Raw genomic sequence first — 22257 nt, 5'->3', positions numbered from 1 at the left:
TATAAATAAGCATTAAAATACAGAATGTAGATTTTTATTATAATTCTTTCATTCATTTATTCATCATCAAATAATTACAGTGATTGGTGTTAGGTTGTTTATCAATTAAATTTTATTCATTTCAATTTACGCATTTATTTCTCGCCTTCATACAATTAAATTAATAGAGTTCATTGTTTCACTTTTACGCAGCAGCTTGCATTTACTGTTACTTATTGCTGCACTGCAATTAACCAATGTACGAAGTTGTTGTTGTCTTTAGTTTAAGTCTAAGCAACACTGCTATTATTTTTCGCTAAGCCAAAAGACATACCATACATACATAAGGGGAAATAAAGGCGACAAAAACAATTGGTTTTAATTTTTTTTTAATATATTTATGTATTTATTACTTCACCACAACTAATCAACTTATAAAACTACATATACAATATATGACGTCAACTGCAATTCACTAAATATTTTACATTAACTAAAATTAAGCGAAGAAAAATGTATGTGAAAACAAACTAAGCAACTAGGGTGAAGGGGGAGAGAGTCGATTCCAAAAAACATATACATACTTATATAATGCTAGAAAATTACATAAAATGTGCAGCGCCGAAAAGTAGACAATGCACAAGTGTGGTTTGTTATTGTTCTTTTTTTCGCATTGTTGTTGGCTACTTTTCAGGCTTACAGTTGCTAGTCTAATGCAATAAGCGGCTAACAAATTTGCAGCAACACGTACTCCCCCGTCAGTGCGCACCATTTTTGAAGCTTTTTTGATTATCTCATATATTTGTTTTTGTTATATTTGCGTTTTTAGCTTTGCTAGGCCTACCACACTGGCGCACTGTCACAGAGCGCTGCGCCGGCGGCAGACACAACATTCGATAAACAAATTGCAATTTTTCAAAATGTATATTTTTTTATTAATAATTAATTACGAGTTACTTCAAGATTAACTAAAAATGTAAAATCGACTTCTACTTCAACAATAAAATTGCAGTTTTACGGTGTTTTTGCTAAGTTTCTGCTTTGTTTCTTTGTTACGTTTTCCAATCGATTTACAGCATATGAAACAAGCAAGAGGGGTAATTAATATTAATATTATTATCATAGTTTGAGGGAAGAAACTAAATAACGCTTAAAGTAAAAGAAATATAACTAAAAAAAAGTAAACTCAAATAAAATCATACTGGAAAAGTAATGGGCAAAATCAACAAAAGGAAGTAAACGTTTTAATTTTTTTTTTTAGATTTTTTGTGTTTTTCTTTTTTTGTATAGAACGAACCGTGGTGAGATAGTAGATAATCTTATATTGCTAAGTCAGTTAAAATATAACTTTTATCGCTTGCGCCCACTCATCTATGTATTATCATTATATATATATATATGTAGGTAATATGTATATTTTATTAAATTAAATTAATCCATTTGCATTTACTCTCATTTATGATTACGCTTACTTCTTCAGCTTCGATCTTCCATTTATTTATAGTTTTTTTTTGTTTTTTTTTTTTAACTTTATTATTAATATTTACTTATTTTCCTTTCGTTTACCGTTTCTTTTACTGCACTATACACTAAGTTTTTTGTTTTTAGTTTTTAATTAAAATATGTTGTTTACTCCTGCACGCAATTTTTAATAGTAAACTAGGTAAAAGTACTTTTTTTTGTTATTTTATGATTTTTTTCATTTTTTTTTTTGCAATTTTTTTCTTTTCTTATTTTTTACTTGTTACTTGTTTTTAGCTCATTTTCTGTCTCGCTTGTGTTGTTGTTATTAATAATAATATAATGTAATAGTAATAGTATTAATAATAATTAATATTTTGTTTTTGTTATTTGCTTCGTTTGTATTTACTTATTTTTTTTTGCTGTAATTGAAATTAGTATTAATAAAGTTCTATAGTTTTCTTATTGTTTGGTTTGCCAAGTTTGTGTGTGTGTGTTTGTTGATGTTTGTTCTCTAAGTAAATTTTAATTTCTTTTTGTTGTGATAACTGTATGAATTTTGAAATATATAGTAGCTTAAACGCTAAACGCAGCCAAAAAGCAACCAGCTTCCTATAGAGCTCTCGGTGAAGACATGTGTACGCTCTCGCTCGTGTGTCGCATGGGGGGTTGGGTTGTTGGTCTGTACATATGTATGCGCCATGTGTTGTTGCTGTGCTGTGTGTTTGCAGAGTTGCCGCTGGCCTGGAAAGTGCTTGGAAATAAGTTGTTTTGTTACATCTGCGTAAACGCCTTCATCATCATCAGTGCTGCTCAGGTGTGCGGCTGCTGGAAGTGCGCGCCGAGTTGTTCGTGCGCTGTGCTGCTGCTCCACTGCACGCTTTGAATCCGAAGCGCTGCGAGATATAGTCATATTAATAGAGGTGGAGGTGTTCGCTCCAGGCAACCGCTACGCTGCTTCCACACTGCACTGCCGTCTCAGCTGCTTGTGGTGATTCACCTTGCGCTGAGTGGTTGGAGCGTGTATTGGCAGAGACGTGGCGGCACACGCCCGCGCTGCTGCTGGCCAAACATTAGACGCCTGCTTTCAAGTATTTACTACATTTGGCGGTGCTATTTATGCAAGTTTGTCAGTATGTTCCAGCATACATTCGTCGTATTTGGCGTTGGGCGTGCGCGCCGTTGGCATTGCCGTTGGGGCGGGCGTTGCAACTATCTGTCGTTTTTGCAGGCAAGTTTCGCCTTTGCCCCGTGTGTTGGTGGTGGTACTAGTCTTTTCTTCGACATGTTTGTAGGTGTGTGTGTTTCTGCGTGTGCCTGTGTATCTTTATGGAGTGTGAAAGTGTAGCTCTTTTTCTCTTTGCTTTTTTTAATTTTCGCTATCCTCTTTGCACTATAAACTATACTTTCTTAGCTGAGTTCTTTTATGTTTTCTTTTCGGCATTTTGTTTTCATTTCATTTGTAGTGTTGTTGTTTATATTAATTATTATTATATATATAGTTATTAATTATATTATCATTATTATTTATATTTAATTTTTATGTATATATTTAATATTTATATTTATATATATATATTTATATTATAAAGTTGATGGCACAAAAGTTCAAATTTTTTGTATTTTTTCGCCAACTACCACAGGATTATTGCGTCGAATTTCTTGGGCCCCATGTTCCCGATAGTTAAATGTGCAGTCGTGTTTGTCGCTGTATCTATGGACAGCGCAGTAGAGTCCACCACATCGGCACTGAAAACCTGCAAATGAACACAAATTTTATGAAATTGTTGAAAACAATAAAATAAAATTAAAATTTTATAAACGGAAAGTATCAGAGGCCAGTAAATTAGATGAAAAAGACGCAAAATATGCAAACGACTAACCAGTCACGCACATTCAGTTACTATAATTAATTTGATGCCTCGAAGAATCGTATTCTTATAACAATTATTCTATGTTCCCACCAAAAATTTTAAGTGGTTAGATTACGTTTACCACTAATCACACCGTTCTCACTGCCGTTGGACAGATGATAAAACAGATGTTTTTGCCATTCAAGAATTCGCATCGCTTAATACAATATTTATTAAACGAAGACATTGTTCAATAGTATTTTGCTATAAAGCCGTCTTTTTTTTTTAAATATTTTCCATAAAATGAAAATAATGGACGCATATTTTATTTGGGAAGTCGATTTTCAGGTGAATTCGGATTCATTGCGTTTAATTCATTTGTTTGTTTACATTTTGTTCTTTCTGCAGTGTCTAAATCAGCAGTGATAATGTAATAGATTTCCAATGTTGACAAGTAGATTTTAAATCAGAGTCGCACCGAGAAATTTAAAAGTGGATTAAGTGATTTTGAACTTTTTTTTTGTATGGCGAAATCTTGATAAATTTATAAGATTAGTGGGATAAACCACTCAACAGCCGAAATCGTGTGATGAAGTGTCGGTCTGATCATGGTATTAAACTTTCAGTTTAAAGCTTGTAGATGCCTCTACTTTCAAAAAACCAGTTCACATCTAAAATCGATAGAGAGATTTGCTTGAACCGGTCAATAATTTTTATCTTTAAGTGTTAGCCTCGTCACTCGCATATTTTTCCTTTCTATCAACATCAATAATTTTCTCGCCTATTTCCTTTCTTTCATAGCTCTTTCTCACTCACCTGTAAGACCAACTTTCTTGCGGCATTCAGCGCAACGATTCTTTTTCTTTTTTGCATCTTTGTCTTCCTCCTTGTCTTTATCATCTTCGGCTGTTTGGGAGGATGTTGATGGACCGGCAACGGCAGCAGCTTCGGTGCTAGTCTTAGCTGCGCTTTCTTCGTTTATTTTCTGCAAGCAAAAGAATGAAACATAAATTTTTATTTAATATAAAGTGAAAGCAACAAATATCACATAATTATAGAAATATATATATTAAAATTTAACCTGCATTCACTACAAGAAAAGGTGAAATCAATAAGTTTAAAACTGCCGCTTATTCTTGGTATACATAGAACTATTTAAAATACTAAGCTATATGGAGGATAGCGGGTGAGTAGCATGCATGCACTTCTACCTTCTTCTTCCTCTACGACGAGTGCATACATATTTATTTACGTCGGTATCTATAGAAGCAGCATCGCACATTTTAGGTGGCTAACAGCCAAAATTCCTTTGCTCTAATGCCAATTTTATTTGTTGACATTAAGGCGAAACAAAACTCGTGCCCTGCTACTTGCTGCTGCACAGCCTAGGCGAGTGCAGTGCCCGTGAAATTTAATTAAACACTCGAACAAGTACTTAGTAGCGAGTTGCATACACATTCAGGTGACTTTTATGTAATCCCAATGCTTTTGACTTTTTAACAGAAATTGCGGAAGTTTAAGGGAGCAGCCAAAAAAGCATTAAATGAGTAATGTATAGCATAGAAAATTAATAAAAAATATTTACATAAAACTAATTTTCGATTACGACAATATTTTTCGAATAAATTGAAACTAAAAATAGTTAAAATAAGAAAAAACCTTAAGCGTTGAAGCAAGAATAACGCTCAGAAATAAAAAAAAAGTTTTCATAAAAGAACTTGAAGTTGATTGGTCAGCTTGTATGGCAGCTACATATGTGCTAAAAAAACATGTGCAAATTTTCAGATCGATATTGCAAGACATCGATTCATATCGAACATATGTAGCTTTTAAAGTGTAAAAATTTAAACATTTCTACTAATAGCTTCAAGATTTTAAGCTTCTGCCTACAAGCAAAGTGATAAAAATTAAACAAAATTTACTATTTTCAAGAAAAAAATTCTAAAGCAGCAAATAAATATGTAGTTAGATATGTAAGGGCAAATGAGAAACCAATCGTTCTTGCCACATGTATGTATTTATATAAATCTTGAGCAATTGCAAGACATTTTGTAACTCAACGTTGCAATATGTTCAGTGATAATTCGAAAAAAATACACCAACACAAAACCATTCGCAGAGTAATCGGTAGGAAACCCGAAACAGACGAAATACCGTTCAAATTGAAGCGTGTGCGGCATTTGTAATAAACAATTTAATCAAGAAGCTAATTGGTAAGACATTTACCCCTTTTTTAGACGAATTATTATTACTAGTTGAGGGAGCCGTAGAAATGGGTTCGGCGATTGGCACAACCGACGGCGGTGTCAATGAATTTTGCAACTCCTCCGCTATTGGTGCACTACCACCGCCACCAACAACACCACTGTTGTCGACATCGACAGCAGCTACGTTAGTGACAACCGTATTACTAGCTGTTGCGTCATTTGTTGTTGCTGCTGCTGGCGCTTCTTCACTGTTTGTATTCTTCGGCTTGGCATTATGCGTTTCTTTGACCATAGCTACCGTTATATTGTTGCTAGTAGTTGGTATAGTTTCGTAGGATTTCAAGTTATTGTCAGCAAACATTTCAGCGCCATCATAAACTTTGGAGGCATGCGTATTAAGCGCCGTTTTGTCGTGTACAGGACTGAAGCGACGCACCGGTGGCACGTTTACTGAACCCGATTCAACGATGCCAACGCCGGTCACATGCTTCGTACCGCCACTGTGGCGTCGCTTGAGCAAACGTTTGCCGCTGCTGCGGCGTTTGCTGGCACCTTGCACATTTTCGCTAGAGCTTGTTGTAGGTGCATTCGAGCGTTCTACTGAGAGCTCATTTGGTGTGGACGCGGGTGCGCTTGGTGTCTCTGGCAGTTTGGTAGCAAATTGCTGCTGCAATTTGGACAGCTCGGCCGCTTCGTATTCAGCTTGCGCGCCTTGTGGTACTTTCTTGAGTTTCTTAGTGACTTTATTTGTGCCCGCTTTACGTTTCAGCACCGTAACATGCTTCACCTTCAATATCGACTTGGACGTTTCCACTGTGGGCAACTGGCTGCCAACCGTGTCTTTTGCACTCGCGGCATTGGTTTGTGACTTGGTTTTGGCTGTTGTTAGACGTATTTTGGACTTGGTATTTGGTGAACTGAAATTTACATGACGTTTGCGTTTCGCTGTTGTTGTTGTTTGGCGTTTGATATCATCGCCGCTGGCAGAGCGTAATTTTCTAGTGTCTTGCGAAATACAAGTAACAAAGGAAAGGTATATGAAACAATATGCAATTGGTTAGCTTTATTTTATTGTGCTCACGATTTCGGCGTGCACCGCGCAATGTGGTGGCCGCTGCCGCCGTGTTGGAGGTGCTTGCAACTGTGGCATCAGACGTGGCTGTAGCCGCCGCCGCCGACGACGTTGCAAAGTTATTAGCAATCTTATCATCTTGCTGCTGTTGTTGTTGCTGTTGCTTGCGTATACGCTCATTGGCGTCTGTGGTGGCGGTTGTGGCCGCACTCGGTGCAGTCTTCATTTTGGCGGCGGACATAGTTTTCGCTTTTGTTGGCTTGATTTTGAATGGATTTACTTAACTTGCGGTGCAATTGGAAATTAGGGAATGTGTTGTTAGGCGTCGAAAAAGCGGTGCCGAAAGATTTGCGTTAATTTTCAAATTAAACAATTTTGGTCGAAAGTAAATTTTCATTATTAAAAAGCCATTTTATACAATCCGCACTACTACTTCGGCCGCGTGAACAAATTTAATAGACATACGTCGGATTTCGGTTGTTGTTTATGGTATTTACTTATGTATTTTTTTAAATTTATGTGATTTTAAAATTTTTTTGAAGTTGGAAAACTGAAAATTTACTTAACAAGCGATTTAAAATTCACAGAAAACGTTTATTTCATTAAAATTTTCATTTCAACGCAAGCACAAGTGCGATATCGCAATTAAGGGATTGCTTTTGAATATTTATACGAGAATTCTTATTTAAATTTACACTAATTTACACTTTTCTCAGCTTCCGTTGGTGTAGTTTATAGAGCTTTTCACGAGACTGAAACTTTGCATACGTATTTTTTCTCTCCAAGAAGCTACAATCATTCGTCGGAAGCGCTAATATCGGTCCACTATAGCATATAGCTGCCATATAAGTATATTGCCCGAATAAAGAATTTTTTTTTGTTTGTGAATTAGTTGCAACCCATTTTTTTCTAACATAACCTCATAACCTTCTTGAAACCTTAAAATCATAATAACCCAACACAGTGATATTGACATATACATATGTCATACACTTCGGTGTTAAAATCCCATTTTTTACCCTTTCTGACTCACCTCTTTTATTTCATTATGCTGCAGCTGTAAACTTTGCACTGTCGGTTGTGCGGTATTAGTTATTGTGATGGCTGGATTGAATGTGGGACTTGGCTGTGGGCTTGGAACTGATACAGGTGTGCTGCTAACAGGTGGTTGTTGCTTTTTTCTCAAAGAATCCTATGTGGAATAAGAAGAAAACAGTTAGTACCACTTCATAAAGGCAAAATTCAATAATTTAATAAATATAGACTATCAAGTCTAAAACTATACTTACCTTATAGCAAACGGAGCAGAGACCATCGGTGGCTGGATTGCCGTAGAAACCGCAACCGGAGCGGCACATAGGTTGCATTGGATTGGATTCACGTTCCATTGTTTGTTTTGTGGTTGTTGTTTGTTCCTGTACTTTAGTTGATTTGCTTTGTTAGTAGTGTAGTTGTTTTGTTGCAATAACTGCTTTGTTTTTTATGTTGTTGTACGCGTACTTCTACAACGACTTTGCTAACTTTGCCTACGCCTTTTTATGAATTTGTCACCACTTCTTAGCACCGCTCGCGCAATAATTAGGCGTCTGGTTGCAATCACGGGGCTTTATTGCCGATTATTGTAATTGAATGTTGTTGTTGTTGTATTCGGTTTATGCGTTGTTGACGTTTCAGAAATTTAGAGAACAGTGAAGTTTATAATAACAGTTTATTCTTTGTAACACAACTCGTTGATAGAAGAACACCGAAGAAAATTTGCAAATAACTGTTGGCTTTCAATTTCAATTTAAGCGAATAGCAAATTCAATACAAAAAAATACACGTGAGTGAGAGTTCCGCTGTTTCAATAACTCCAATAACAACAACACACGCTGACTTTGCTCGCTCGTTTTAGACACTGCAAAATAAAGTAAAGAAACGCACAAAATTAGAACAAGCTCTCATTACAGCAAATTGCTGAAAAATATTCATTTGCAAACACACTCACCAAACGCTTGCACAACAATTGAAGAATTTATTTGGTTTAGTGTTTTTCTTTTTGAAGATTCAGTTCCAAGTGCTATACTTTATGAACTGATTGTCCAGTTGTAGCTGGTTGTATATGCCTGTTTTTCTTGCTGTTGTTGTGCGCATACAATTGCACTTGCAATTGCGGAGAACTAAGATTTAATAAGAGCAGTAAGTAAGTAAGTAAGTAAAAAAGCAACTGTTTTGTTGCTAGCTAATGGTTGTTGTATTTGGCGGTGGTGTTGGTGACTGTTGACCGGTGACTGGCACACAATGTCGCCTTGCTGATTTGACTCTACTTTCGTTTATTACACTTCGCACACCGATAGCCGCTGATGCTGCCGCTATTACCACTCTGGCTGAGCTCTGATAAACTCACTCGTTTTCGCTAGTACCCAGTTATTATTCTTACGCTGCCGCCGCTGCTGCTGCTGCTGCTCTTTTTGTTGTTGGGCGTGAACTTTTAATGCTCAATAGAACTGTAATTGTAGAAAATAAAGAGAATAGTTTAGTTCCATGTAAATTTGCTGCATGAAATTTTCATTTTTATATTTAATGTTTAACAAAATGTGCATATAATACAAATATACAAAGCGCTTCTATGATTACTTAAACAATTACTGGCGCGTTTAGGTGATACATGTGCAATATGAGACGAATCGGCTTGTGAGAAAAACAATCATGTGGGCAATTTTCAAAAGCTATTACTCATAGTAAATTGCAAATTGTTTTGGAATGCGCTTGGCAGCACTGGCTGGTGTGCATGGAAGGCTTTCGAAAGTAGTAAATCATGATTTTTAAATAAAAATCCAATAATATGTGACTAACGGCTAAGTGAGCGAAACCAAATATCATATTAATACAGGAAAGTTGCAAAATATACAATCATGGAATAGAGAAATTATTGAAAAAAGAATATTGTCAGTCATCAGCGGCAACTAACGGTTGTTGTGCATGTACTCAGCTGTGGAATTTTTACACACAATGATATCATAAAGGTTTAAATGCAGTTTTGTGATAAATTAATTGAATGTTGCTGTTGTAAATACATATTTTTCAATACACGAATTTGTAAGACTTTTTTGACAACCTAATATATTATGTAAAATTACTTTCGTGCACACAAAAATCAATAATTATTAATGACGGTACTGGTGATGTAGTTTGCCAAGTTTGAGACAAAATTTTTAAAAATAGAAAAAGGTACAGAAAAGGAAAAAATATAAAATAAAAAAGAAAATACTTTAACTTCTGTTGCATAAAACCAAGAATACTCTCTGCAAATAAAAAAGTTTATTTATATTTATGCTGTAGTTGTCAGATCTTAACAATCTGTTTGGAGATTATAGCATTGCCAGGGACAATAATCTATGTCAAATGAAAAAGTTTTCCATATAAAGAACTTGATTCTGGTTATTACAAACATCGTAGAAACCGAATGATCATTTTGCAGGGTATAATTTAATAAAATATGTGATTATTTGTTTAACAGTATGGCATATGAATTAAAAGAAATTATTTATATTATTATTTTAGTTTTTATTTTCTTTTATAATTACTAATTTTTTTATTTTAATCTTCATTTTTTTTTAAATCATTATAAATTTTAACTTTTTATAAATTTGTTTTTATTTAATTTAAAATGTTTTTCATGTTAAATTTCCAGCTATTATTTATTTAATTATTTTTATTTAAATTATTAAACTATTTTTAAAAAAGCCAGACGAATACTTTTTTCTGCAATAACACCATAAACACACTTTATATATCTATCAGCGCAATTTAATATAAATATTTTTAGCTCCTTTTGCACTTCTATTTGCATTGCTCCAACAGCCGCCATTAGAAATCAGCGCACACAATGGAGACACGAATCAAAAGCACACACAAACATACACATGCTTTTGCGAAAAATATTGCAAATAATAAATTGCAATAACAAAAACAAAAATTTAACAATAATTGCAACAGCTGCGCGCCAACATAAAAAATGCAACGAAAAAATGACACTAATGACAACAGCAACAACACAATGCTGCAAAAAGAAGCAGTAAAAAGCACAATTGTAGTTGTTGTAGAACCGATGGTGCACAACAAACAAAGTGGGCGCTTTTATGTTAATTGTCAAGCAAATGTTTTTCAAGGCTGTCGCTGGACCAGAAGTCAGCGCCAAAGACAGCGGCAAATCTTGCACTGCGTTCAAAACAAAATCAAAACCGAGGCGAATGAAGTAAACCGCGGAGAGGAAAAAATTTATCGAATTCTTACATTTTTTGCAAAGTAATAATAGCAAACTCGCGGGCCTGCGATGATTGCGATCGCTGCCAAGAAGCTCCAAGCACCAACGATCGAACAAACAGGCACCATACGCTAAGTATGAGTGTGTGTATGCAAACACAGCGTTCGTCCAGCACAGAGCAAACAAGCTCACAACTGACGCAGCACGATAGCAACTGAACCGGATTGAGCTGGGGACAGAAACTCTAGTTGGTGGTGACACGCACACAAATGTGAGTGCATAAGTGATTGTATGTATGTAACTGCATATAAGAGACTGTTAGCGCTGCTGATAAAACCTCTGCGGGAGCAATTTTCGTAATGTAATGGAAGTTTTGCTGTTATTTATGGAGTTTTTCTTATTATTGTTGTTGTTTCTTATGAATGTCTAGTGTTGCTGTCATTTTGCTGTTTATGTTATGCTAATATAAGTTTACTCATTTATGTATGTAAGTATGGAAAGTGCATATACATATTATATATAAACTGATACTTGTTATTCTTTGAGACTTTTTTTTATTTTTCTGCCTCAAGCCTGGGAGAGTGAGTGTTTTTCTTCCTCCCAGCACTCGAACTTGTATTGTGTGTTGTTGTCTAGACTTGGAGGGGTGTAATGTTTGTTGTCATAGCAGAGTGCACAGGTAAACAATTACATACATATGTTTGTATGTATGTATGTTTGCTTGTATCTGTGTTTGTTTGAGTATGCGTTTTTTAAACGTCTTGCCTAACGGTGTTAATTGTTGCCAAGACTGAAAATTAACTTTTTTGGCATTGCCTTTTACTATATCTTTCGTTTATTCTACATTGCTATGTTATCGTTTACTTTCAGGAAAATTTACCATGAATTTTCAAGATGAGTTGAATTGAGAAAAAGGCAGCAAATGCAAGTCATGACTATTTCGTAGTAGAATTATTTTAGAGAAAACTTTTACTGCTTAATATTATTTAAATTTGTTTAAATTATTATTTAAAATTGTTGCTATTTTTAATAATTATTTTTTTATTACTATTCATAATATTAAATATTTATTATAAATTTTTCATAAAAAAATGAATTCCCTGTTTAATTTTCTGAAAAATGTAATCTGCGGACGTGATTTTCTGTAATTGGAGTAAAAATTATTTCTAAATATAAATTTGATACTACCCAGAAACCTAAAGACCCACGCAAAATAACTGTAATACGCTCAAACATGCACGAATACAACAAGCTCGACTTGCTGGTTCGCTGGCTGGCTTGCGTGCTTGAAGCCACGATGGGAGCACAGACTTCTGAAGAAAGTGATACAAGACAAAAGCTACACCAAACCACGACCAACACACAAACATATGGGAGATTGCCAAAATGAAAAGTGCATAAAGCAGAGAGCGGAAAATAATAGTGGTGGTGAGAAACACTAATAGCAACAAATTACGAAAATAAGAATGTGGCAAGCTTGAGAAGTACAAAAGGCAAAACATAAAAAAATAAACAAAAACAAGAACAAACTTCAACTAAAAAACTTCCACTGAAAAATGCATTTCATGCTGTGGTGTGTTTCTTATCGAGTGGGTGACATGCGCAGTAGCATATGACCTTACGCTGCCAGAAATTCAATACCAGAGCAAAAGAAAAATGTGAATTGAGTAAATTTATCTCGCGCACGCACACACTCAAACAAAAACTAACATTTTGCTGTAAACGGCAATTTCACCACACTTACATGTCAATTATAACAGTAGTGGTAGTGCAGTACGTGGTGAGATAATCACTCAAGCTGTCAAATGCAGAAAGAGCAAAGTCATTGCTTGTTGACAGCAAAACTGCATGACATTACTTAGCGCTAATATATGCTCAGACATACGAGTATGTACAACCCCACCACTAACAGCTGGTATCAAGCCAGCATATACACTCACATATACACACATCTCATTAACAACGTAATTTGGCTCGCAGGAAAACGAATATCATTTGACAAATGAGCAGTAATGCATTTGAGCGCATAGGAGGGGTCTTTTCACCATACCATGCTTATATTGCATTCACTTTACATAACTGCAGTTAGCAGGAGAGCCACTTGAATACATGTAAGTATGTAATAACTCAGTTTCAAAGTAAAAGCAAACATTTCCATAAAATCTCCAGTTAAAGTGGGTAGAATTCATGTTTTCCTACGAATTTGCTCAACGCTGCCCAACTGCACAACTTGTGGTGTGTGGTGAAAAGTTATTATGCTATAAATTTAAGTTACAACTTATAAGCGCATACACATATAGACTTCCCCTCGCTCGTACGCGTTCGTCTGCACGCACATTTAAATAGACATCAGCATAATTAAAGCAGACATGGCGCTGGGGACCCCCGCAGTTGTTGGGTCTGCGCTCACGCTGACGCTGTCTATAACGCTGCACGTCAACGCTGGCATTGCACAATACGGTTTGTTGATTCTCCACCTCTCACTCCAAATAAATGTGTATGTGAAAAATCGCACTTACATACATACATACATATGTATGTACATATCTATATTTGTACGTGCATAGCAACTAAGGCCGAGTCACGTTTTAAATTACAGGGTGTGTTTTCCAGCATTTCATACACGTATGAATACATACTCTTACTTGCTCGTGGGCCAGATTGTGTGAGGGCGAATAATCATTGTTGCTTGTCAGCTGTGGAATGAAGTATGTATATTAGATTCTATGCATACAGGCACTTATTTACATATTTATGGGTCTAAATACATACATGTATGTATGTAGCTGAAATCATCATCGGTAGAAAAGGATTACATTTGCAAAATCTAGTATATTTATTGGGGTCTTTTTGAAAGTGGGCAATGTGGGAATAAAGGTTTATAACTTTTAGCATACAATTTTTCCTGAAATTAGCGAAATTGGTTGAAAGTCAAGTTAACCCCCATTACTACGAAATAACTGCAATTTATTAAATTATTTTTACTTAGTTCTCTTTTTTATATGAATTTCATCAATTAAAATGTGTTAATTCAAAAAAACTAATGTCCTTCTATTTTAAAAGGTGTGATATTAAGAAAATATACCAACACAGAGAACTTTAGGTCCCTCCTGAAGATATGGTCGATTAAGTCCACCAGATCTATACCAATCGGATATTGAGAGCCTCTAGTACACTGGCTACATAAATTACCATCTGATCAAATTTGACCCGGACTGATTCATTTAGACAGTATGCGCAAATCGAAGCGATAAAAAAAATATTTTCCTAGATTGGTGCAAACTTTTTTATGTTCTCGTGAAAGATGATGTCTATTTGTGAAATAGTATGTGTTCCAGTATACATCCGTAGCTGGGAATTATTGAACAAGTTGTAGTAGTGTTCTAGAGACTTACAAGTATGTACTTTATCACGAAAAGACGAATTTAGGCGACAGAAAGCATTCATCGAAAACTTGCCTCATTATGCGAGTCCTTTAACCCACCTCTGTTAATGACGATAACTTCGGAAAAGTTAAAGAAACGCTTCTTTTTTATTTAGACACCGCTTATGCGTGGAGGATAGAGCTCTGTTCACGTAATTGATGATAGTTCTCTGAGCGCCATTCTCTTGGATGTGGTCAGAAACGATTATTTTACATATGGCCCAAGCAGCTCACGACTTGCGGTGTTAGACCAAGTATCCTTTGTGTAGCCAAATCATCCGTTTGATGGAAGAGTTAAACTGAGAAAGCGAAACATCCTCTCCCCAGGTTTGTGCGCAGGGTTTGGCAACTGCCACGTAAAAAGCTTTACCAATGAAAAGGAAACAACAGCCTCGGAAGTTACAGAAACAGTACTTGAAAGTCGCTGTGTTGGGATAACAGACAGATAGCAGGGAATATGAGATGATCGATCCAAATGTTTTAGTATGAAGCGTGTCAAAGCTAGATTCGTACCGTAACCAAATTTTTTGAATATGACCTCGAAAGAGTGCAGCAACCTAGCGTATGGCGCTTCCAAAATGAGCCGAAAGTGATTGTATGGAAAATTAGAGTAAGAGTTGGCACACTTATATTGGCTTAGGAGCCTAATTAATATGATAATATGTAGACTTTTGTAGGATTTTTCTGTGGTCCGGGTCAATTTTGATCAGATGTTATCATAATCATAATATGTTGTATTGTATTCTTGACTATTGTTCGGCGGATTGCAGCTTCCAACTTATGACAGTTAAAAGTCTGATTAGGAAAACAAAGATATATCTTATCTATAGTCGCTCCTCGGGAAGCAAATACTTGAACTTAGTGTAGGACCAATGCGTGGCATGCGTCATTCGGCTATATACTACTCTCCCAGCGCGACTGCTGGGTTGGTGGAGTAAATATGTAATTGCAGATACACATTTGACGCACGTAACGCATGCATTTCGTGCTTTTATTTTGCTTGTCAGCTTGCATTTGCTGTTTTTGCAGTGGCGTTGGTGTTGGCAGCGGCGTGGACGTTGTGCTTCTTGCTACTTGTGGCAGCTGACTTTGAGCTAGCAGTGTTTTATGGGGGCGTAGTATTGTATGCACCAAATGTGTAAAGGAGCGCTTACTTCCCTGCCGAAAGCATTTGTTTGCGCAAGGGTGTGTGTGTACATATGTAAGTTTGTATGTTTCGATACATTTGTGTTGGTATTAAGACTTGTTTGAATATTTTGCTTTTATAACTGCATAGTCTCATGCATTTGCAATGAAAGCACATGCATAACCACTGCATATAAACATATGTATGTGTGTGGTGACTTCATTAGCTTGTTGCAGCAACTTTTATTTTTATTTTTACTTTTCGTTTTGCATTTTTATTCGCTTTCTGTTACTTTTGCGTTTTAGTGCGCCATTAAAGCTGCTTTGAACTTCTTGCTTGGTTGTTGCTACATACATACATACACACATGACTAAAGAGGTGTATTTTTGTACAATATATTGTATACATATTTACTTATGTTTGTGCTTTTATTTATTTATCTTTTTTGGCGTGATTTTGTATTTATTTTTACCCGCGTTTAAACTTGTTCGGCAATAATTCATTTTAGCAACAATTTCGCTTAACAAGTTGTTTATTTAAATGCATAGGTTCGTATTGTGCATACATACATATGTACATATGTGTGTATGTATGTATTGTAAAAGCAATAATTGCATGATCATCAATAGCGCTACACGGTGCTATTGAACAGCAGGTTTTAATGACTGTTCCGACCAGTTGGCTGATTAATTTTGCTGTATGTTCGTATCATATGTTTATAGGTATGTATATATATATAAATGCATACATACATACATATATAATTGTGCTTTAGTTACTAGCAGCGCAAAAACATCATCATTGCCTGGCCTCTTTGGCTGCTCTTCATAGCCACAAAGCAACAATATTTGCAATGAAGTCGAAAAAAAAGCTTGGTTTCATAAATATGTATGTATGTGCAAATAAATATATACCCATAATATGAATACATTTATTTCTTTGATTTATTGCGTTCAACGCGACTGCAGTTAGTCAACAATTTTTTATCATTCAATAGCATATACATACATACATATGTATAATTTATTTATGTACATACATATGTATGTACAATGTATGAATATCTGAATGTTGACGGACACTCGGAAATATTGCTTGGCTGGTTGCTGCGCTTCGCTAAGCACAGACCGCAACCACATTGACCGAAAGAAGTACGTACAAACCACGAATGGATATCAATGCTAGAAAACACAAGAACAAACGGTAACTACGGTTGAACCGAAGCTAGAATGACCCTCAGAAATTAAAAGTTTCCAAATAATAACTTGATTTTGACACTTATGCTATAGAGAACCGATATAAAAAATTTCTTTTTTGTACCATTGGCTTTTTATTCCGACAAATAAAATTGTTTTACCGTTTTAGGAATTTGATTAATATCTTTGGTTTCCACAAATTAACAGTTTCTTGGAAAGAAAAGTTTTGGATATAATTTTGGATTTTTTTAAGTTGTTGTTGTCATTCAAAGTCATTAATTAGAACCTCGTGTTCATATGAGGCCACCTACAAAAGAACAACTTGATTAGCTTGGAAATACGATGCCTAATTTTTGTACGATACATACATAACTGTTATATAACATAAGTATACTTACTATTAATATGCACACGATTAAAATTTCCAATAATTAAAGCAATGCTAGTGTAAAACCCCAATTTTTACAGAAAGAAGCTACTCCCGAAAGCACTACTTACAACAAAAAATTTATTTTTTTAAACGTAGTATTTCAAGTAAACTTCAAAAATAATACTTTCACGAAGAAAAAGTCATAAATAGTGAACACTTCAAATTTATAACAAAAATGAAGTGAAAGCAATGGGTGAAAGCTTCCAGGAAAGTAGCTGAATGGCTGATGGGAGAGGAACGAATTGAATATTTAGTGTATTTGTTTGAATTTAACGCTGAATTTAATACAGTAATAATATAGAAAAGCCTTAAACGGAAATATTGCTGAAATTGCTGCATTTGAGCTTTTTTAGAAGCTGGAAGATTTATTTGAAACACTCGAAATTATGTCCACTTTCGTACAAACAAATTGCTTGAAAAGTACTTATTTCGAATCAAATGATTGTCGAGTTTGAGTAATTTTTATAATAAGTTATGTAACGTGACAGCAAAATAGCTATAGCAAAAAAAAGCTTCTCGCGATTTGTAAAACCAAAATTTTTGAAAAAATCTACCCACCAAATTCTTAAAATTGACATTTCCGGCAAATGTTGTAAACATTTTCATTTTTGTGTGAAAGCTCAATGGATGTTTACATAGATTTCATTGAAATCTTTACAATAAGATCATAAATTTAGCATTTTTCGGCAGACTATTTTCAGTACTTCAAGATTTTCGATTTTTGCGTGAAAGCACTAACGAATTTTACAGAGAGCTTTCATGAAAATCCAACAAAAGTGTGCATAAACTGGCGTTCCCAGTAGATTTTTTTAAGGTACCTCAAGCATTTCAATTTCTTTACTGAAAGCTTCAACGACTTTCATGAAAAGCTTTCACTTTTTTAATGTTTTCAAGCACTTAAAGCAGTTATACAATACTTTATACTATATAAATATTGTTATAAAACTTCGAACTGCGCGTAGTATACAATTTTTTTTTGTTATTCGTAAATCGCTCATTATTTTGACGTCAGCGGCTAAACGCTTTTCACAAAATATATCAGCTGTGCTTTTTGCGCAAAAATAAAACAAACACTCCCGCCTCTTGTCGGAGAACTACACAAGCGAAACAATTAAACGTTACGTTATTAGTGTCTAAATATATTTATACTAAATTATATAAACAAATATCAATAGACTGGCAGGTATATAGTATGTATGCAGGCATGTAAAGTATGTATTTAAGTAACGAACGACATTCTAACTTATGACAACGGTTGCGATGACGATTGCCAGAAATAAGGCAAATAAATAAATAAAACCGACGAAAGTGGAAGAAATCCAAAAATATGTATGTACAATATATAAATATTCTTAATATTTAGCAATTAGCGCACTGACGTAAAAAAATGCTAGAAATGCTGGAAAAAATGCTTCAAAAAAATTCTAAAATGTACAAGAACATATCCTCACCTAAAATGCAAAATAACATAACATCCCTTTTCATAAGTTTACTGGTGATGGAAAAATGATAAATAGAAACCACTAATATTGAAACAAAATTAGAGTTTTAGTTATAGAATGGTTATATATTGGTTATAAAACATTTATATGTTGGTTATATATGATATTTATTCAAAATAAATGTTCGCTATTACTGCCTTCATGAATATATAATTTGTGTTTGCACTAATGCTCTTATGGTTGCTGTTAATTTACTTTTAATTAGTTTCAATTTTATTCTAATTTCCTTTTCAATATTCTATTGATGCGCTTTTTCACCATAAGTACGGTAATGAATATGTATGTATGTAACCATGTAATAATGCATTTTCCACACTTGAGTGATTCTATGAGCTTGCGCATGTGGCCGGAGGAGAAGGCGGAGCGGCTTTGGCTTGCACAATTAGTCGAGCGTGCATTTTTAAATACTACTTCGTAAAATAATTGGCAATGTATAAATGTATAACAAATTACATATACATACATATGTATATAATTTAAACACACATGTATGCAAGTATTTCAATGGTTGTGCAAATGTTTGCGCAATCGTTTAGTTTTTAATTTGTTTTGCATGATGCAACGCCAATTTCAATTATTTATTTGCTACATACAAACACATTGCTGTATATAAACAGCCATATTCATATACACATCCATATAAGTACATATGTATGTATGTATGTGCAACAATAAAATTGACAATTATTGACTTAAATTGTCCGATTTAATTCGGCAAATTTTGACGTCACGGTTATTCATATACACATACATGCACCCATGTTGCGCTTAAATATGTAGGAAATGGTTGAAAAGGAAACCGGAAATTATGTTAGAATCATTTCCGTCAGGTGGTTGGCTGAAAGCGCGTTCTTTTGGAAAACAAACACAAAATTTGTGTCGATTTAGTTATGCAAATAAATGGATATTGATAGAATTTTGCATATTTTTAGTATTTTCTGTGCAAAATTTAATGTGCGAAACACAATTAAAATATTGTCAAGTGCACATCTAGAGTGAAATTTAAAAGCAAAATCGATTTTTTTTTCTAATTTTAATGTACATATATCTTCATATTGAAACAAAATTTGAGTTTTGGTTATAAAATGGTTATACATTGGTTATAAAACAGTTATATAATAGTTATATATTGGTTATAAAACAGTTATATAATAGTGATATATTGGTTATAAAATGGTTATAAAATGGTTAACTGTGGCATTTATTTAAAATAAATGTGCGAACCTATGCATTCAAAACTTTTTCAACATTTCTTCAATAAAAACAATTTACAGCAACAAGAAAAGCACAATGACAGCCGCACACTAATTGTACTAACTGTAAGTCAAACGAAATAGCAGGCAGATTATAGTGCCCAATTAACCCGCATTTTAATAAACACCTTGCAGGGCAACCTATACATATGCACAGTCCAACACACATATGTACATATATGAGAAAGCAGAAAATTCTCAGAAAATGAGAAAAATTTACATAACCTCGCACAAGCGAATACCACAAATCACTAGCCTTAAAAAATAGCGGTCAATTAATTGTGTTACATAGTGTAGGATTTATTAGGAGCTTTCGTTCGGTTTACTTTAATATAAAAATTTTGAAAATTGATACCTTCATTGTGAACCATTGCTTCTTGCTCATTAAATTGGACAATGACATGCAAACGCTGTTGAAATTTATAGCATAAAATCGGATAGGGCGTTGAGGCATGGCAATTTATGTTGAAAATAAGTGGGAATGGAAAATTGGAGAATAAAGTATGTAAGTAAAGTAACTGTAACGGTGAGGGTATACATAAATATAGCGGCATGAGGAGCGATCTGCTATGAGATAAGGTGGAGTAAAAGTATTTCTACCTGATGTGGCGGCGTTGAGTATTGGAGTTAGTGGAATAAACGCGGTCATTGAGGTGGAGATTGAAATGGAAATTCTTTGTGCAGAGATATAAGCTACAGATAGTACGGGGAAAAGGCATTAGTATTGATTTTCCAAGCAATTGTTCGAGGGTTAAAAAGAGAGTGTTAATTTTGAGGTTGATTTTTTGTGTAATTTAAAGATTTTTACTAAATTTTAATAAACTTTGGGTTTTCATATTTTTTCATGAAAAAATTTATTGTTTAATTTATTTTGTTTATTAAAAATTTGTTATTTAATTCTATTTTAATTTTTTTCGTGAACTATTATTTCGAATTATTATTATTTTTAATTATTTTCATGAAATATATTTTTTTTTAAATTTTTTTTATTATTTTGTTTTAATATTTTTTGAGAACTATTTTTTTTTTATTTTTTTCGTGAATTATTTATTTAAATGGTATTTATTTTTTTTATTATTTTCATGAAACGTTTAATTTAAAAAAATATTAGAATATAATTTTATTTTTATTAAATTATTTGATACCAGTGCAATAATTTAAAGATTTTTATTAATTTTAATAATTTTTGAATTTTTTTTCATGAAATATGTTTTTGTTTCTTTACATGTTTTTTTTTTTTTGTCATTTGAATTATTTTTTTTTATTTAGGCTTATTAATTTTATTCATAAACCATTTATAAAATTTATGGTTTCTTTTATCAGCTTTTTCGCTTCATTAACTTTTCTAACTATATTTTAAATTTTCCACTATACTGGTTTTTTACCATTTGCAATCGTCTAAACCGCATTTTACAATTAATTTAAATTATCGCTCATTCCCACACACGACGCAGGTATGCATTTGTTTGTACGACGCAAAAAGAGAAGATTTATCATTTTGTAGTGAAAAAGGAAATAATTCAATTTGGCAGAGTTCAACAGCGTGCGGCCTTGAGGCATAGCCGGACAGGTTTTTGAAAACTTAATTTCTGCAATTTGCTACCTTTCGGCTTCTTTTTAGAATGCCAATTTTTTAATGATGACTCAGAAACCAGAAAGAGTTGCTTAAGCCAACACAATTATTGTAATTATACTCAGAGAGCTGATGAGTAGATAATCAAACTTGTATATTGCTGTTGAAATTGCGGTAAATTTAGTGTGTTGAAACGAAGTAATTTCGAAATTGACGACGTGGTAGAATAGCAGTGATTACTGCTTGCTAATATTTCTCTGTGGCAGTACTTATTTTTAATTTTAATGATTATTAATAATTTTATTGTTAATTAACCGGTTAATGGTTTGTCTAAAATTTTTATCATTTTTTATTTTAAATGTAATTTTTAAATTTTAAGTGTTATATTAAATTATAAAAACTTACGGAAAGCACACACTTAGGCGAAATATACCAAAAACATGGTTTTAGGCGCTGTACATACCCTGTAAAGAAAGAAAAAATATATAAATAAGTATTAAAGTTTAATTGAAAATATCGATAAAAATAGAATTAAAAAATAAAAATTATTATAAAAATGATTTTAAAACATGTTTGAATGTACGCCTTGCCAGGGTTGAATGAAGCATAGCTGGCATCATTAATTACCGTTATAAAAAGTATTCAAATCATTTAAAATCAGTAATTTTAAAAATGACAGTGAGTTCGCGATAATTATAATAAATCACAAAGTAAAAGAAATTAAATTTCTTAAAAACTTTTAAGAAAAAATTAAAAAAAAATTTGCAAAAATGCGAAAGTTTACGAAAGTGAAGCGAAATTCATACAAACACACTATACATATATTGCAATAAATTTTTGATTTTTTCTTCGAATTCAATTTCGAAGCAATACACATACGTACACTTTGTGAGATACACACAACCACAATAATCATTTTGAAAAAAAATAAAAAA

General features: G+C 33.7%; 1 protein-coding gene across 4 annotated transcripts; it reads right to left on the bottom strand.

Moving 5' to 3' along the window:
- Positions 1 to 27: 27 nt before the first annotated feature.
- On the bottom strand, positions 28 to 21792 carry LOC105227648 (AN1-type zinc finger protein 6). 4 transcript variants are annotated; one of them, XM_049448735.1, is made up of 6 exons: positions 21728 to 21792; positions 8560 to 9058; positions 7862 to 8469; positions 7606 to 7764; positions 4110 to 4278; positions 28 to 3197 (listed from the first exon to the last, which is right to left on the bottom strand). In XM_049448735.1, exons 3-6 carry the CDS (start codon positions 7958 to 7960, stop codon positions 3049 to 3051), a joined length of 576 nt encoding a protein of 191 aa, XP_049304692.1. In that variant the 5' UTR covers positions 7961 to 8469; positions 8560 to 9058; positions 21728 to 21792; the 3' UTR covers positions 28 to 3048. The 4 variants fall into 4 exon arrangements, with proteins under 4 accessions (XP_049304692.1, XP_019846366.1, XP_049304689.1 ...); XM_019990807.3 differs by lacking the exon at positions 21728 to 21792 and adding an exon at positions 10848 to 11030; XM_049448732.1 differs by lacking the exons at positions 7606 to 7764; positions 7862 to 8469; positions 8560 to 9058; positions 21728 to 21792 and adding exons at positions 5520 to 6505; positions 6582 to 7365.
- Positions 21793 to 22257: the final 465 nt, after the last annotated feature.

Source organism: Bactrocera dorsalis, chromosome 2, assembly GCF_023373825.1.
Source record: "Bactrocera dorsalis isolate Fly_Bdor chromosome 2, ASM2337382v1, whole genome shotgun sequence".
Taxonomy (NCBI): Eukaryota; Metazoa; Arthropoda; class Insecta; order Diptera; family Tephritidae; genus Bactrocera; species Bactrocera dorsalis.
Note: the sequence above shows the minus strand (reverse complement) of the source record. Positions and strands in the feature narration are given on the sequence as shown.